General features: G+C 38.1%; 1 protein-coding gene across 5 annotated transcripts in view; it reads right to left on the reverse strand.

Moving 5' to 3' along the window:
- SYT1 (synaptotagmin 1) overlaps nucleotides 1–17319 on the reverse strand; it is a 533021-nt gene that overhangs the window by 91971 nt on the left and 423731 nt on the right. For all 5 annotated transcript variants that reach the window (XM_028532572.2, XM_028532565.2, XM_028532571.2 and 2 more), the window contains one exon: nucleotides 4198–4315. In XM_028532572.2, coding sequence (XP_028388373.1) covers nucleotides 4198–4315 — 118 coding nt within the window. The remainder of the gene's footprint in view (nucleotides 1–4197; nucleotides 4316–17319) is intronic.

A 17319-nucleotide genomic window follows, 5' to 3' on the forward strand; every position in this document is an offset into this window, starting at 1 on the left:
CTCTGCTGATTCATGGTTTCTATGTAGAATCTAGTGATTCCCTAAGGCTGGCTGTGTTGCTCTTTCCTAGATCACTTCAAATATTTAAATTGGCTATATTTCCCAAGTTAAATATTTCCATGACAATAAAATTGAGAAAAGACAAACCCATGAACAATTTTTAAAAATTGCATGTCACCGAGGACTTCATCTTGGTGTTTCAGCTCTAGGCAGGGGAGGCCCCTTTAGTATGTTAGAGCTGGGGAATCCCTATTCTCCCATCTTGAAGGTGCAGTGGGTACGGGCATGGCTGAAGGGAGAGAACGTGTGTGTGGGGTGGGTGGGGGTGGGTGGCTGGGCAAGGCCCATCTTACTGTTGTAGGTCTCAGTGGCCAGTCCACACACTGGGAGTCTGACATATTCAGACGGTGGTGACTCCTTTACTACAGTGACTCCCCTTTTTTCTTCATCTATCATCTCCCTCAAATTGTTGCTGCTGTTTCTGAATGTCATTGCCCCCCTTTTTTGAGATTTAGATGCTTTGGGGGGGCCTCTCCTATAGTCCTTCCCTTTGCTCTCTATAGTACAGATTCCACAGAGGATTGGACCTGCAACCTTGGAATATTGGGTGGCCCTCTAATAAAGTGAGCTACCTGGCCAGGGCCTTATAACTTCAGTTTCTTATGTGTTTTTCCAGCACCCTTTTACCACCATGGTTGACAATGCTTTTGTTGTTCTCTTTACAGTTTAGGCAGCAGGGCTACAAACTTTTTACCCTTGTTGACTTGCTGTGGTTCCTCGCATAATGAACACTGAGAAACATTTAAAAGGAGTTTGTGCTAGCTTCAGGGAAAGAGGGAAATGGAATGGTTTATGAGATTGTATTCTGTTTCACACTGGGTCATGCAAGAAGAGAAATCTGCCGGAAGTCCCACATGAAGTACCAATTTTGTGATTCTGGGAGCATTGATAGAGATTTATACACATGGAAATTTCCACTGCCCTCAAGAAACCCTCGAAGCCTTCATTTCTAGCCTTATTAACACCGAGGACTTCATCTTGGTGTTTCAGCTCCAGGCAGGGGAGGCCCCTTTACTATGTTAGAGCTGGGGAATCCCTATTCTCCCATCTTGAAGGTGCTGTGGGTACGGGGAAGGCTGAATGGTTTGTTGGAAAGTATTCTGCACTGGGCTTCAGTCTCAGCTGTAGCACCTACAAATCAGGTGACTTTGACTGTTAATACCAGTGACAAAAGCAATAGCCAGTACTGAACACTTATGTGCCAGGTGTGGAGCAAGATGATTTATGTACATTATCTAATGGATCTAAACTGCAGTTCTCTGAGGCTATTACCTTGAAAAACTACCTCACATTTCTATAATGAGAACCCCATGAATAAACCAAGTTAGAAAAGGATTTCTAAATTGTAAAGTAAGAAGGATTGGAATTTGCAGGGTTTGCTACAAGGGTATATGATAGAAGCAAAATATTTGTGCAGTACATCTTGAGTTAACATAGTAGGAAAGAAATAAAAAGACCCTGTTGGAGAGTAGTAAGAAAAAGCATTTCTTACTACTTTCTTGAATGTTTTCCATTTCTTATTTCCTTCAGTTTTGTTTGTTGATTAATTCCATACCTTGTCTTAACTCACTATTGGGTCTATGCAAAACCTGGTCTACTGAAACCATTTGGTTGAATTGATGAGGCAATCCCATCAAACAAACTGATGTACTCTCTTTTTCCATTGAATCAAACAATTGGTTAAACTTTCACATTTTGCAATTTAATCCAAGATTTGATAAAGTTACTAATAGAAAAAATGCCAGTAATATTTAGGGAGCACTTAGGTGTGACGGACCCAGTACTTTTATTTATTTCTCATGAGAACCTTATTAATAAGGTTCTCTTATTACTTCCACTTTATAAATAAGGCAACTGAGGTTTAGGAAGCTTAAAATAACTTGTCCAATGTCGAGTCACTAGTGGTGGCAGAGTGGGATTTAAACCCTGGCAAAACAACCCACTTTGGTTCCAATTAATGAGCCATTTCCAGAAAATGTAGTTTGGCATTTGAGTTACCTGGAATGATCTCATTATATAATTTTGGTTTCATTGGACACACATAGGAAAACTTACTTTGACACAGACCATCCAAGTGTAAAGTTAGTTGAATGGTAAGTAGGTTAAACAAATTTGAAATGCAAGACTTGTTTTTTCAGGCCACACAGTTCCTTTGTAAATAATTCATTATTCACTCGGCAGCTATGCTCAGTGCTAGTAGTCAGTGAGGGCATCGTGGGAGATATAAATGCAGAGTGCATTGTAGTGAGAGAGAAGCACGATGGTTGAAAGGTATACAAACCAACTGCTATTGGCATTCAGACAAAGGGAAAGATTTGTTCTGTTGGGATGAATCAGAAAGGCGTCATGGAATCCCTCCACCTAAAATGTCCCCTATCCCAGACAGGCTCGCTTTTTCACCTCTTTACAGGTTGTTGCTACCTACTCAGGAGGCTTTCTCTGACTACCCCACTGAGAACTGCTCCCCATTTCTGGTATGACGAGATGGTCTAGGCTTGTCTTCAGTACTTCGTGTGTCACACGTGGAATCTTTCATTTCTTTTGTATGCCCCAGGTTCTTTTAGTGAGAAATCATATCTTCAAACAATATCTGGTGCTAGGGATGCTCATGGTTACTTGATCACTTGTTTCTAGGCCTTTTCAGTGAGCAGAGCCAGGAAAGGTATAAGTGTGTAAGTGTGTGTATATGTGTGTGTGTATATATATATATATATATGCATATATTTTTCATCATTAGGCACATTAAGTACTCTTTATTTTTAGAGGAAACTGTTCTCATTGCTTTCGGTCTGCTCTGTTATGCTATTAGGCAATGGAAGCAGTAAGTTATTAAATGAGGTCTTAGTGACATGAAAGAATTAGTGCAGCTTCCTCAGGCGACTGACTTATAAAGAAGCACCAGGAGAATTTCATTAACAAATTAGTGGTTCAGTAAGTAGAAACTCAGCTTTAGCACTTTTTTAAAGCTGTTATACTTTAGAACAACAATTTTCAACCTTTTTCATCTCATGGCACACATAAACTAATTACTAAGGTTCTGTGGCCCACGAAAAATATATATATTTCTTGCTGTTCTGACCAAAAAAATAGGTATAATTTTGATTCATTCACACCAGATGGCTGTTGTGTTGGCTGTTGTCATTTTTTTTTACTTGACAATCTCAAGGAAGAGAGGTCAGTGCCCCTAACTAAACAATCAGGTATTGCATGTTTTTTAAAAGTCTGCTGGCACACCAGTTGAAGATCACTGATTTAGAATATAAAATCACCAGGCTGCATTAGGGTGACCTTTTGAAGTATGCAGTATTTGTATTAGAGGAAGCACTGAATAACCAGTAATGTTAGTGCTGCTGTCACAGCCACAAACAATGACAACTATAGTCTATGTGTGATGACCTTGTGGCATATCAAGAACATTTCTCACACTACAGTAATTTACTGGAAAATTAAATATAATTGATTTAATCGCAGAGAGAAGAAAAAAATTACATTCACCTTTGAAAATGACAAACTCCTGGAGTTGACTTTGCTTTTGATCAAGAGCATACTACTTTATTCACCTTGGAAAAAAACCTAAGGTTGATTTTTATAGAACTTTAAATCCAAAAGTCTTTCCCATGCCCGGTATAAGCTATAGCAAATAAATATGTTATCATGTGAGTCTCCCTTAAACAGATTTTATTGTTCACATGCATTCGGAATGTAGAATCTCTAATAAAACAGTATCTTTAAACTTGTGCTAGGCCATCAAATACTCTAATAAGTCTCAGATAAAAGGCCATTTTCATATGATACATGAATTTTGACCAAAAAAAAAAAAAAACCCCCAAACCCCACAAAACTATAATGGCCATTGGCATTGCCTTTTAGAGGAAGCAGCCATTTTCAGCTTTAAATGGTATAGAACTGACAGTGGATGCTTTTGCTATGAAGCAGGAAAATAGATTTCATCTTCTGTGCCAATTTCGTTAAGTTGGCTTCCTGGGGCACTGTGTTGGGATGAATTCTGAGGCTGTTTCCAGCCTCCCTGGAAGATAAACACTGGTTACTTAAGGATTGGGGAGTCACAGCACATGTGCCATGCTCTTGGTAACCAGGATGAAACAACATTTAAAAACATACACATCACAGACTTACCAGATAAGCCGCCCACGTCCATCTTCTTCAGGTTCTTTGCCTCCAGAATGACAACAGTCAGTTTGCCAGCAGTAGGGACATAGCGCAGGGAGAAGCAGATATCGCCCAGTTTCTCTTGCTACAAAAACCAGATAAAGATGAATATACTTTGTACATATATATTGTAAATTCCTCAGGAGGAGGATTATGACAATTAGAATCAGAAAACTCTTAGGTTCACGGGCATTTACCCAGTGGTCTTTCATTCACTAAGGAATCATCAACAGTGACTGCCGCCCGTTCCGGTTTTTAAACAGCTCATTTATACTTTGACATCCATCAAACTAGATCCATAATTCAGAGGCTCAGGAAAGGAGACCAAGATGACTTTTAGAGACTCCACTCCGCATAGCGCTGCAACACTGTTGGCGAACTTTCATAGCTTTACTAAATACCTCTGAAAAGAGCCAACATTTCTTTAGTCATATCTCCCCTACCTAAATTCGGGTCTCTTTACACCTCAGACAGGATTGTGTCCAATACTTTGTATTTAGATTTTGGGGGAAAAGACTTTTGTTTATGATCCACTAAATTTTATCTGTTGGTGAGAAATTCTGACTTTCTAGTAGCTGAAAGTCACTAAAGTAAGTTTTCGAACTTTTCCTTTTATTTATTTCAAGTGAGGTCTAACTTTCACTTTTCCTTATCCTAATATTTGTAAAAAATCTAAGTGGCAGGTTGGAAAACAAATACTGTATTTTCCAGACCATAAGTCACATCTAGGTTTTAGAGGAGGAAAATAAAAAAATTTTGAAGGAAAAGTGATAAAATATTTAATAACATAAATAACATATTTCACCCATGTAAATGTAAAGCTACATTTGGACTATAAGATGCATCCCCATTTTCCTTCCAAATTTGGGGGTGGGGTGCATGTTATAGTCTGAAAAATACGGTACATAGTGACACTAAACAAAGCATCTCATAGCCCTTCATGTTATTTCATTGATACTGTATTTTAGACCCAAAGCACGTTTGACAATCCTGTTCTCAGGCATTTCTGAACCAAGGAGTCAGAGTTCAAGATGATTGTATATAGAATGAATATATATAAATTTTTTCCCCAGAAAGGACTACTGTGTGTTCTCCCACCCTAAGTGTCTTATTCTTTGGTATAAATAATTAAGAACCATGGTATTAGAACTTTTGCAGTCATATTTACAAGCATGAGAGAGGTGGGGTGGGAGTTGCTGGAGGCTCTAGACTGCTTTCTGATGTGGGGAATTATGTATATGGCAAATGAGGGTTGATTTCTTATTTCTCCTTCCTGCCAAAAAAGTGAATCCTGATTCCAAAGAAAGAAATGGTTGTGTCGGACATCTGCACATGTACTTCAACACAGGGATGTGGTAGAGAAGGCCATATCCTCAGGTCCTCTCATGTTATGCTCTTATTATGAGTGTATATTTGGCTTTATCTGCAACGTCATGCACATTGAATCAGCCAGAGTCTCCAGGGTGGAAATAACTGCCTAGATATGTTAACAATTTAAGGAAATGTAATCACTGTATAGAGTACTCATTATATCCACCTTTACAAGAGAAAAGCATACCTCCCTGTTCTATGATCTGTCTATAGTTGAGAAGTGATATATTCAGTGTGTGTGAGAAGTGGTGCTCTTTCTGTGTGAGTAAGACTTTTATTAAAAATATCAACATATGTTTTATTTTTGTCTTATTGTGCATGCATCTAAGTTTCCCCACAAGACTGTAAACTCCTTGAAGACAGGGTCCTCACGTGAATTATCATTTCCCACACATCTCCAAAGGGAAATAAATGGCAATTTTAGATAATACCTCCCATTTAGAGTTATCTAGGTCATAGCTCATTTCCATTAGTGTAGGAAATAGTTACTTTTAGTGTGTTAAATTCACCCTAAGTGCCCAGGCACCTCTACAAATTAATTTACACATCAGGAGAACCTAGTGGAATAAATTACTTTTCATAGTCTGAAAATACAGAATGCAAGAATGAGAGTTAATATCATAAAAATCAATACGAAGTGTAGGTGGATTCATCCGAACCTCATGAGAGAAGAGAAATGTAAATGAACAAAATTGCTGTTTAAAAGTGCTCATTAGGAGGAGGGTTCTTTTTGCCGGGTTCTGTCTTTTTGCTGCAGTACCCTCCCTGGGGAACTCACTCGGTGGCAGAAGCAGGTCACAGTAACAGCTGTAACTGGCAGTTTAGACATGACTATTCTTTTAAGTGACACCTCTCTTTGTGGCCCATCACTTAATTTATGAGCATCTCAATGGTTTCAAACAAAGAAACTCACAACTTGCCTATCTTCCAGTATCTTTTCATTATTCACTCATAATATATAGGGAATTTTAAAGATTTTACATAATATTTTAGAAGAGAGGAGTTATAAAATGTGAAAAACCACTCCTCAAGTAGGAGAAATATGTAAAGTTTTCTTTAATTTTAAAGCTATGGGATGGAGAAAGAATGAGTGTTTAAAAGAAAGAAAATATCAAAATGGAAACTTGGGGAGAAAGTAATAAGGAAAAGTACTTATTTTAGCACCTTTACAGATCTACATTTAACTAATTTAGGGACTTGAACATGTAAAATTTCATTCAGATATAAAATTATCATACTCAGTATTCCAAATTAAACATATTTTTATATTAATCAATTGAAGTTACTTCCCAGTGTTTTAAAACCTTATTAGTTTTTGGTTTTATAAGCCATTTGAAAGAGAGTCACTGTTTATTCTGGAAGTCATGTCCCTTGGGGCACCAAGCAAATTGATAGAGAAAAACTCATTCTCTAGAAAGAGGCGAGGAAAATACCCAATTTGTACAAACCTTTATTTTGTTCATTACATTTTCTGAGTTGTAGCTATCTGAGGTATAAATATATGCTTTTTCTAAATGTTTAAAAATCAGCTTTAATAATTCTCTAAAATGACAACTTTGAGAATGGGGGCAATTGTCTTCTATTACATTCTGATTTTATTCTTGCTTAATTGATTTAGGACATTTAATTAGATGGCAATGAACTCCTGTCCCTGGGGTCTGGTTCTAGCATGTGAAGGCTTCACTGTATCTCCTCATCTACATGAAAGGATTGGAATGATCTGACAGTTTTTTTTTATCTTCACTCAATGATATTTTTTCATTGCTTTTAGAGAGAGAGGAAGGGAGAAAGGAGGGAGAGACAGAAACATCAATGCAAGAGAGAAGCATTGATCAGTTGCCTCCCATACACACCCTGACCGGGGACCACACACACTGACACTAGGATCTTGCATGCCTGGACCAGGGACTGATTCCACCCCTTAAGTATGTGCCCTAACCTGGAATTGAACCTGCAACCCGTGGGTTAAGGGAGCATGTTCCACCCAACTGAGGCAATCTGCGAGCTTTATGTGGACATTTTCATATCAAGCTCTTATATCAGAGTTTTCACATGCCACTTTGGAAGAAAGATGATTAGGTAGTGACATGTAAAGATTTAATATTAAACATTTTATCTAAAGTTCTAGAAACTGAAAATTTCTAAATTTTAAAAATGTTTTCCTAAACATTTTTTAAACAAAAGTGGAACAAAAGTGGTTCTTACCTTGCCTGGGTGGCTCAGTTGTCTGAAGCATTGACTCCACCCTCACCCCGTACACCAAAATGTTGCAGGTTTGATTCCTGGTCAGGGCACATAGTGAGGCCTGGGGTTCGAACCCCGAACAGGGCACGTATAGGAGGACACTGATCAATGTTTCCTTCTCACATCAATGTCTCTCTCTCTCTGTTTCTCTCCCTCTCTCCACTCCCTCCCTTCCTCGCTCTCTAAAATCAATAAACATATCCTCAGGTGAGGATTTCAAAAAAAGACAAACATGCTTCTTGGAAAACTTATGTAGAAAGATGATACCCAAACCTACATCTCAGATCCTTAATGCTCCTTGCCAGTTCTGTCTAGTTTTTTCCACAACAGCCCTGTGAGGTAGGTATTGTTATGTCCACTTTATAAATGAAAGCCTGAGACTGAGGGTACATAGGTGCCTCAGTGCAGTGCTGAAGCAAGGTCCTTTAACTCAAAGTCATGAGTTGTCTTTACTATCACATCGCCATCTGGAGTGACAAACCAGTATTCTGACTGACCACCCATTGCATATTTCATTCTCCCTGGCATTTTAGCCCTATCCTAAAACTAGAAATAACATTTCTGGAAGTATAGTTTTTGTAAGATAATTTCAAGACCCTGTAGTGTTGCAGCCAACAGATGAGTGCTTTTGCTGCTGTGATTATCTCATGAAGAGGCCTTATTACTATTAGGAATTTCAGCTTTATGTATAATTTATTTTAGTCAATTTGCCTTGATCACTAGGTGGAAACCACCAGTCAGTGTTAGAAAGATCCAACTGTGAGATTTAGAGAAATTAACCTGCTCTTTTAGAATGTGGAGCTGACAGTCAGAACACCTTTATTCTGAGCTGCTTGACAATTCCATTATTTTTTTAGAGCAGTCACTTAATAGAGCCGACACAAATTAATGATTTAATAGACAACCACAGCAATAGCTTTCCTTTTTCGAAAAGCATTACAGATACTAGAACAGAGGTCATATCTAATGGATAAATAAAAAGTTTGATTTAAAATGAATATTTATTTGATGGCTTCTATAACATCATGCATCATTTTATATGTAAAAAGAGGTACTTACTGGCCTTTGCAAATGGGGCTAATTTCACATGTTTGTTGGAAATGCTGTACTTTTGAATGAGTTTTAAAAAGGTACCTGGATTGACTTAATGCTGTGACATTTTAAAAAAGACATGTTCTGTTTATATTACTATTAGGATTTTTCCATTAAGTTGGTGATAGATTCTCTGTGTAGAGTATTTTCCTATGCAGTGAGGAATCTATTTGGAGAGGACAAGTACTAAATGAATGTCCCATAATCTCTCAAAATGAAAATTGAGACTATGCATATTCTCCATTTTTAAAAATACTAAGATGTTATTTATTTATAAGAAGGACAATGTCAGGTTTTTAATTTTAATAACAAAATGGGTGGCTTTAAGTATGTCCTTTGTGTGGCATTATCTTTCAAATTTATTTTATTCCCATAACTCCTTGAATAGCCCTGAAGTGTCTGCCAAATCGGTATTTACATGCAATGGTCCAGATGGTCACAGTGTGAAACATTGCTGCAGATGTACCCAGGCTAAAAAGACTGACTAGTGCACAAATGTACAGTAAATTGCTCAGGTGAATGAGGCAGTAAATTATGTCTTGAATACTTATTTTTACTACATAATCTATTAACTTTGTATTTGTTCAATTTTTCATTCATTTCATATTAAACAACTGTTGAGTTCCACCACGGGTTCTTTCAGGCTCTAGACTCCATTTCACCTAGGTGAATGAGATGGCTTTAAGATATCCAGAAAATAGTGGAGAGGCAGACTTAGAGAGAGAATAACAACATAACATGGTAACCGCACTGTAGTGGTGGCACAAATGCTACATTATGGGTGCCAGGAAGAGGAGTTTTGAAATTTTGCAGGGTCTGGTAATCACACTGTGTAATCAATGTGAGCCCGGTGAAGAAGAGAGCAACAATGTTCAGGCACAGTGATGCATGTGCAAATCCTCACGAGCTGAGACCAAGTTAGTCTTCTGTAAGTGTCACATCATGTGATTAAATTAAACATGAATTTCTATTTATGATTTATATCTTCAACATTTCTTCATGATATCCTTAACTTCTATTTTGATTAAAGGATACATTCTATTCATATTAGAAATAATAGTTAGCATCAGAAAAGTGCACATTCTGAAATGATCAAAATAACAGTGAAAGCAAAGTCAAAATGCCTATTAAAAGGAACAGTCAAGTGCAGAACAGAGTGGTGGGCAGAGCACTGGAAAGAGACATGGGCACTAACTCACTATTTGTTCGTTAACAAATAGTTATTTATGGGGCATTTCTTATGTGCCAGGCACTGTTCTAGCCACTGGGATACAACAAATCATGCAAAAATCAATGAATAAAATATACATAGTAAACTATAAGTAGTTTACTTAGAGTGGTTAGAAGTAGTTAAAATAAAGTAGTTGGAAGTTGTTAAAAATAAGGTAGTTAGGAGAGTGCCTGGCACATAAAATATACTCTATGAACATTTGCTATTATTATAACAAAACTCCTATTTGAACCACCATCTTCTCTAGACAGTTACAGATTCCTGTGCTCTTTTTCACAGCCAAACTGCTTGAATGAGCTGGCTTTAATCATTGTCCCTATTATGTATGCTCCACTGACTTTTCTCTGCATCATTTTATTGAAATGGTAGTTTCCAGTGTCATCTGTATTAGTAAGCCAAATATTTTTCAGATCTCATTGACCTGAACTCTCACCAGAGTTCGCTGACTTCCTCTCCTTTTTTGGATTCTGTAATACAATGCGTTCTTGATTTATCTGCCTCTGGCCACTCATTCTTGATCTCCTTTCTCAAGGTTTAGTCCTAGCCCATTTCTTTTCTTCATAAACTAATATCATCTCAGTCTATGGCTTTAGTTACAATTTAGAAGGGATTCCCAATTTTATATCTTGAGTTTATATCTTTTATCTGTGGTCCAGTCTCATAGATCTAACTGCCTACTTGTCATTTCCACATTACAATATTTCATACACACCTTAGACTCAAATGCCAAAAGCTAAGTTCACTATCTTCCTCAAAACCCTAGTTCTTTCTGTTGCAGTGGTTGGCACCAGCCTCCAGCTAGTGCTTCAGCCAGAAAGTGGGGAATTTTTTACCTCTGACCTCCTTGGAGCTCTGATTTAATCTATTAGAATCTCTCCAATGGGTTTACTTGTTTCCATCCCTATCCAATAAATCTCTGATATTCCAATGTTAGAATATTCACCACCCTAATTCAGTAATCTGTCATCTTACTATTTCAAAAGTTCTTAGTTGGTTTCCTTAAATTTACTCTTGAAATACAGTGGGCAGTCACCTTCTAAATAACAAATCTACCTACAATCCTTAAGTAGGTCTTCTGTCTCTCTTGGGGTAAAGATCCATGTCTTTAACCATCAGTTATAATATTTTTCAAGGGATGGTTCCAGCTTACTTCTCAGCCTCATTTCATGCCACTTTCCCCTCTCTGCTCTGGCCACATCAGTTTTCTTCACGTTATTAAATACGTCATGTTAACTCTACTCATCTTTCATGCCTCATCTCAAAGATTATTTGTGTAGTGAACCCTTACCTGAATCATCAGACTAAATAAAGTCCTTGGATATTCTTTAGTAGACTCTGTACTCTTCTTTTGAAATATTGATTATAGTAATAATATACTGTAATCATGTACAATAATTGTAATCATGCACAGCAAGCATGTATTTATTTTTGTGACTGTTGGATTATAGCTCACTTCCATGAACTTGATCATCTGTATATACCTTTATATGCATAGTAGCTGGCACAAAAGAGATGATTAGTACACTTTCATAGAGCCAAAGAATGCTCAACTCTGGGAGAAACTACTAGAGGAGTGATGTGTACCACTTTCAGATTCAATCACCCAAACTCCTACCTATGATCTTTTCTCTCTCCTATGACTGAGATAATGACCTTAGAGCCATCTTGAAAGCCACATGCTGGAGACAACAGAGATTTAATCACCCAGGACCCCTGAATGGTTCCTGAAGAACAGCAGAGTCCTGCCTACCAGTGTGGAACTGCCTTGTACTACTGAGTGAGCAAGAAATAAATTTCTGTTACTGAACCACTCACAATTAGACCTATTTGTTACTGTCAATAGCCTGACATAATTAATACAAATAAGTGAATGCGTTCTAAATGATGGTGTCAGAAGTATAATTAGTGATCCATTTTATGTTGCAGAGTTTGTAGCAACACTTAGTCTTATACTTCATTAACTCAGTTTACCAAACCCTTATTTTGTGTTTTCAATATGTCAGTCATGATGCAAGGTACTGGGAACAAAGGATGTTTAAAACTTGTTCTTGCCCTTAAGAAACTTATTCTGTGCTGGGGATAACAGGCATAAAAACAAAAGTTCAACATAAAATGGTTAAGTGCCATTATAGAAACGTGTATTATGAATGACCACTATGGAGAAGGTAGAAAAATTTGTTGTGCATAATTTCATATATGTAAATTTTGAGTGGAGGGTAGGGGAATGTGAACAGAATGAGTACTGGAAAGTGAGTCCCAGAAATGACCCTGTCAATACTCTTCATGCTGTCATGTGCTTTGGGGCCTGCCATTTCACTCTTCATTCCCTTTCACTAAAGCTCTAGATCTCTAGGAGACCTTTAAAATAATAGGAAATACTGTTTTGCCCCCTAGTGGACAGCACAGCAATCCACTGTGATATTCAATTTTAGCTGATAGTTTCTTGAGTTATGAAAGTTTCATCTAAATGAAAGGAGATGGGCAAAAAAGGGGGAAATAATGGGTTTGCCCCCATACCCTGGGATCCTGCTTTAGTTAATAGAGGGCCTCAGTGGGATCCTGGGAAGTGAGCCCTCTTATGAAGACATATGAAGGGGAAGGGAAATAGTGGAGAACAGTTTGGGGAAGATATCCAAAGACACACCTTTACCAAGTTGCCTTGTTCCGTTAATATTCTTCCAGTGTTAACTACATGTCCTTGACTATTCTGGGTCAGGTCAAATTTTGCACTTGATCTTAGCCAAAGGGCCAAGAAGTGATGAGGTCCAATTTTAAATATTCTATTTTCTTGCCTTCATGTGACTTGGAGGTTCTGAGGTAAAGTGGACTCTTCCAAACAGTTATTTGGGTTAGGGGAAACCAGTGTTTTCTTTTAAAATGCAAATGTGGATACCAAGTAATTTTGAAACATGGGTGATATATATTTCTAAATAAAAATGTGGATTTGACCTCTACAGTTATGAAGGATACATTGTAAAGAAGTATTATGCCAGACATGGGCCACTGATCCTGGAGCATTCATGACTGACAATGCCAAGTAATCCTTGGAAGGCACTGTCTGGTACTTTTAACCCTTAGACATGTCATCTCTAGTGCCAGAGATATGCATCTGAGTGATTTATACATAGGCTTACTGATAGAGCAGAATAAAACATTTTCTTATGTAAAACAACTGGAGAATTTATATCCTGACCTGTCGCTCTGCATCCTAACTTAAAACTAGGTGGGAATAGGGTCTCGACAGAGAAAGCTCAGGAGCCAATGTGTTGTAGCCAGAGAATACTTTTCCTTTTTCAGTTCTGGGGTGATGGTGCTTACAAGGGAATCCAGAAGGAATGGCAATGTCATGCAACAGGACATGCCATTGGCCGAGGAAAGTTTTCCTTCCCCTCAGGAGGGCTGGATAGAAGAGGACAGAGTGAATGCACAGCAGACCTGAGCTTCACCACTAACCAGCTCAGGGCATGCTCTGAGAAAATTCTTCCTGCACCAGTACACTATTGGAAATAAATAATACCTGCTTTATCTTTAGGTGAGGGTTATACGAGATCCATCTGTAAGCCAAGGGGAGCTCAAAATCATGGAGAGAAAGACCAAAAGAAGGCAATAAAGAGACTCTGGCAAGTTACACAGAAGCTGGTGAGAAAGGAAAAGCTACTGAAAAGCAAGGTTAGAGATGTCAGAGGGGCCAAACTCAGCTTGTCCACTTCCAGCTTCAGTTGGCCATGGGGTGTGTCCATTGCAAATGGGAGCCTTTAAAAAAGAGAAAAGACAGAACAAAAAAAAGGCCCCAAAGAACTGAGTTGGGGTGGGGAAGGTGAGGCAGTGGGAAAACAGGAGAAAGAAGAAAAGGGAGGAAAAAATGAGGACAGTAAAGGAAATGCCAATTTGTCTATTTTATCTTCCATTAGAAAGAGGGCAGACGGAAGCAAGAAGACAAGGAAAATCAAACAACTTGGAACGATGAGGACAGCAGTGGGAGGATTTTGAAAGAAGATTTTATGTGAATTCACTTCATAAGGGATGAGAGCTGTGCCTGACAAGGGGACCCTAATTGTTAGTTCCATTGGGAAGAACCCAGGAGACTTATCTATGGTAATTCAAATCCACAGAAATAAAGAGTTCAACATGAACCTCTGATGACAGAAAATGGTACATCTTGTAGGCTGTGTCTGTAGGAAAAGCATGAGGCACTGTGGTGATTTCCCCAAGCTAAAGCTTAAGCCTTCATTCACTGAGGATTGAAATGGGATAGAGGTCATATGGAAATTTTGTTGAAAAAAGTACCATAATGTTGAAGTCCATTACCGGCAGCATAGACATTTGGCATTAGAATGGGGAAGTAGAAAAGGATGAACTAAAAAGATGTTGAGAGGAACATGGGCACTGTACATTCTGTGTGCTTTTAATCCAGAAAAGAGAGGCCTTCTGGCTGTTGTTAGAACATGCATCAACAAATCATGTGTGCAAAAAAAGTGCCTGAAGAAAAAGATCTTACATAAGGGCTAGGTAGCATGTGGAGTTTAGCAAGGAAGGACCATATGTGGTTTTGGGTAGGTAGCCCCTTAAAAAGGTTGCCATGGAGTACCCTTGGGGGAGATCAAGAACATGATTATTGATTGATGGAAGAAAATATTATCTGTGTTACATATTATGTATAGTTCTTTAGAAATGGACTTGAAGGTACAGGAGAAATTTAGGTAAGCTTGTCAGAAAGTGGAAGAGCGAAGATAAAAATGACTGGAGAAGGTGGCTTTTGCTGAGGAAAGAAAACCACTATGCAAGAGAAGGGGCCCGAGTGAATTTGATTCAAGAAAAGTTTTTTTAAAAATATTTTATGTATTATTTATTTTTAGAGAGGGAAGGGAGGGGGAGAGAGGGAGAGAGAAACATTAATGTGCAGTTGCTGGGGGCCGTGGCCTGCAACCCAGGCATGTACCCTGACTGGGAATCAAACCTGTGATGCTTTGGTTCACAGCCTGCGCTCAATCCACTGAGCTACGCCAGCCAGGGCCTGATTCAAGAAAAGTTTTAAAAAATAAAAGAAAATAACAGGTTTTCTGTGATGCAACCCAAGCTCCAGAAAAAGAATATGATAGAGTCTGAGGTAAGAGGATGGAAGAGCACAGAAAGAAAGCAGATTGTCAGTTATGTCTCAATAAAACAGGAAAACAAAAGTGGCTAATGAGATATGGAGGCCTAAAAAGACCCACACGGGTATAGAGAAAGCATTGCTTGCAAGTAGGACTATATAATATATCCAGAGTGCCAAAGTTTAGAAGCACAGCAAAATTTTACAGTAGAATACCAGTACTTTACAAAAAAGTAAGAGCAAATTTACTCCTGAAGGAATTGACTTGAGGGTTCTTGAAACTCATCACCAGGGGAAGAAGAGCACACTGAATAGTGGGCTGTTGGAGAGGGAGAACCTGGGTTAGGTTGTGAGTAGGAAGAAAAAAGACCAGCTTTGTAAATGTTCCTGGCTCCTCTAATCTTTATGAGCAAGAAGAATTAAGACAGCAGAAATGGGAGGATCCAGCTTAAACATAACTGCCCTTTTGATGGATGTTTTTGGAAAAGGGTGGTATCACTTTCAAAGATGTTACAACATATAAAGGGTGCTCTATGAAGATGATCCCAGAGTATAGCATAAAGACCATGGACAAGAACAGGAAAATGGGGAAAGCATTATACAAAGAACTATCAAAGGAGATACACATTTATACAGCAGAAACATTACTACATGAAAGCAACTATATTTGGAGTTGGAACAAGTAGAACAAGAACTGCTACTACTACTTATACTACTCGTATGGCCCTTTATTGGACCATGTTCTACTGTGGCTTCAAATCTTCAACTGAGATTTTCCCCTGACCATTCTCGTGAGTTTGACCCTTCTTCCCTCTTTGTTTCCATGACAGCTTTCCAAACTCTGGGTACAGCATTTGCAATGTAATACTGTAGACATCTGTTCACCTATCTGACCCTTTCATTAAGCAGGAACTATATTTTGATCAGTTTTGCCTAACCCTGGGTCTCTATATAGCCAAAGGTCAACAAAAAGTTACATATCAAGAGAGACTATATCTTACTGTACAAAAGGCATAGGACAGAAGAAAATGGCAATTCTGAGTTTTTGTGCTATATAAGAAAAGTTTGGAATTGGTTGGTTAAAATTATGTGGAAAAGTCATCTGCTGTGATGGGGAATGTGGGTTACATAACAGAAATCACAAGTTCTGCCTTCTGAGAGGCTCCCAGCAGAGTAAAGGAGGAGGTCCCTGATTCTTCAATAGCTCCTGCCTCTCATGCCACAAAGCAACCCTACAATGCAGAGGGGAGGAAAGTCTATGAGGAAAAGCAAATAAAAAGTACATTACATGGACAAGTGATGTAAAAAAATTGAACTGTGTCTAGCATAGAGTTGATAATTTTTAAAAAGTTATTTAAATAAAAAGGCATTTGGAAATATCATTTGAGTTTCTTATTTTTTTCAAGATTTTATTTATTATTTTTTAGAGAGGGAAGGGAGGGAGAAAGAGAGAGAAACATCAATGTGTGGTTGCTAGGGGCCATGGCCTGCAACCCAGGCATGTGCCCTGACTGGGAATCGAACCTGTGATGCTCTGGTTCGCAGCCTGCGTTCAATCCACTGGGCTACGCCAGCCAGGGCTTGAGTTTCATATTAAAAGCAAATAAATAAATAAATAAATAATAATAAAAAAAAGGCAAGTGGAAATTTGGGGACCAAGCTTTCTGTGAGAGTAAGCATGGCAAGGACAATGTGTAAAGATCACTGGGAGAATACTAGACAGGATAAAAATATAAAAGAGGCAAAGACAAAACAATCACAATTTGGGAGGACTGAGGAGATTTTAAAAATGATTTGAGTAACATTGGGAATTTGACTAGTTTTATGGTTGGACATAAATTGAATCTAGATTTATATATAATAATGCAGCTACCTTTTATAATAAAGAACTGGTAAGAATAAAGTGAAATCAAAGACAGGGAAGAGTTTTGCAGTATGAAACCTGTTCTGTGAATGAAAGGTACTAATATTTTTCTTGCTAGTTTAATATCAGCAGAATAACCATTTTAAAACTGAGTTTCCCCTACTTCCTCTGCTTCATTATTTTTCCTTTAGACAT

This window comes from Phyllostomus discolor, chromosome 2 (genome assembly GCF_004126475.2).
Source record: "Phyllostomus discolor isolate MPI-MPIP mPhyDis1 chromosome 2, mPhyDis1.pri.v3, whole genome shotgun sequence".
Classification (NCBI taxonomy): Eukaryota; Metazoa; Chordata; class Mammalia; order Chiroptera; family Phyllostomidae; genus Phyllostomus; species Phyllostomus discolor.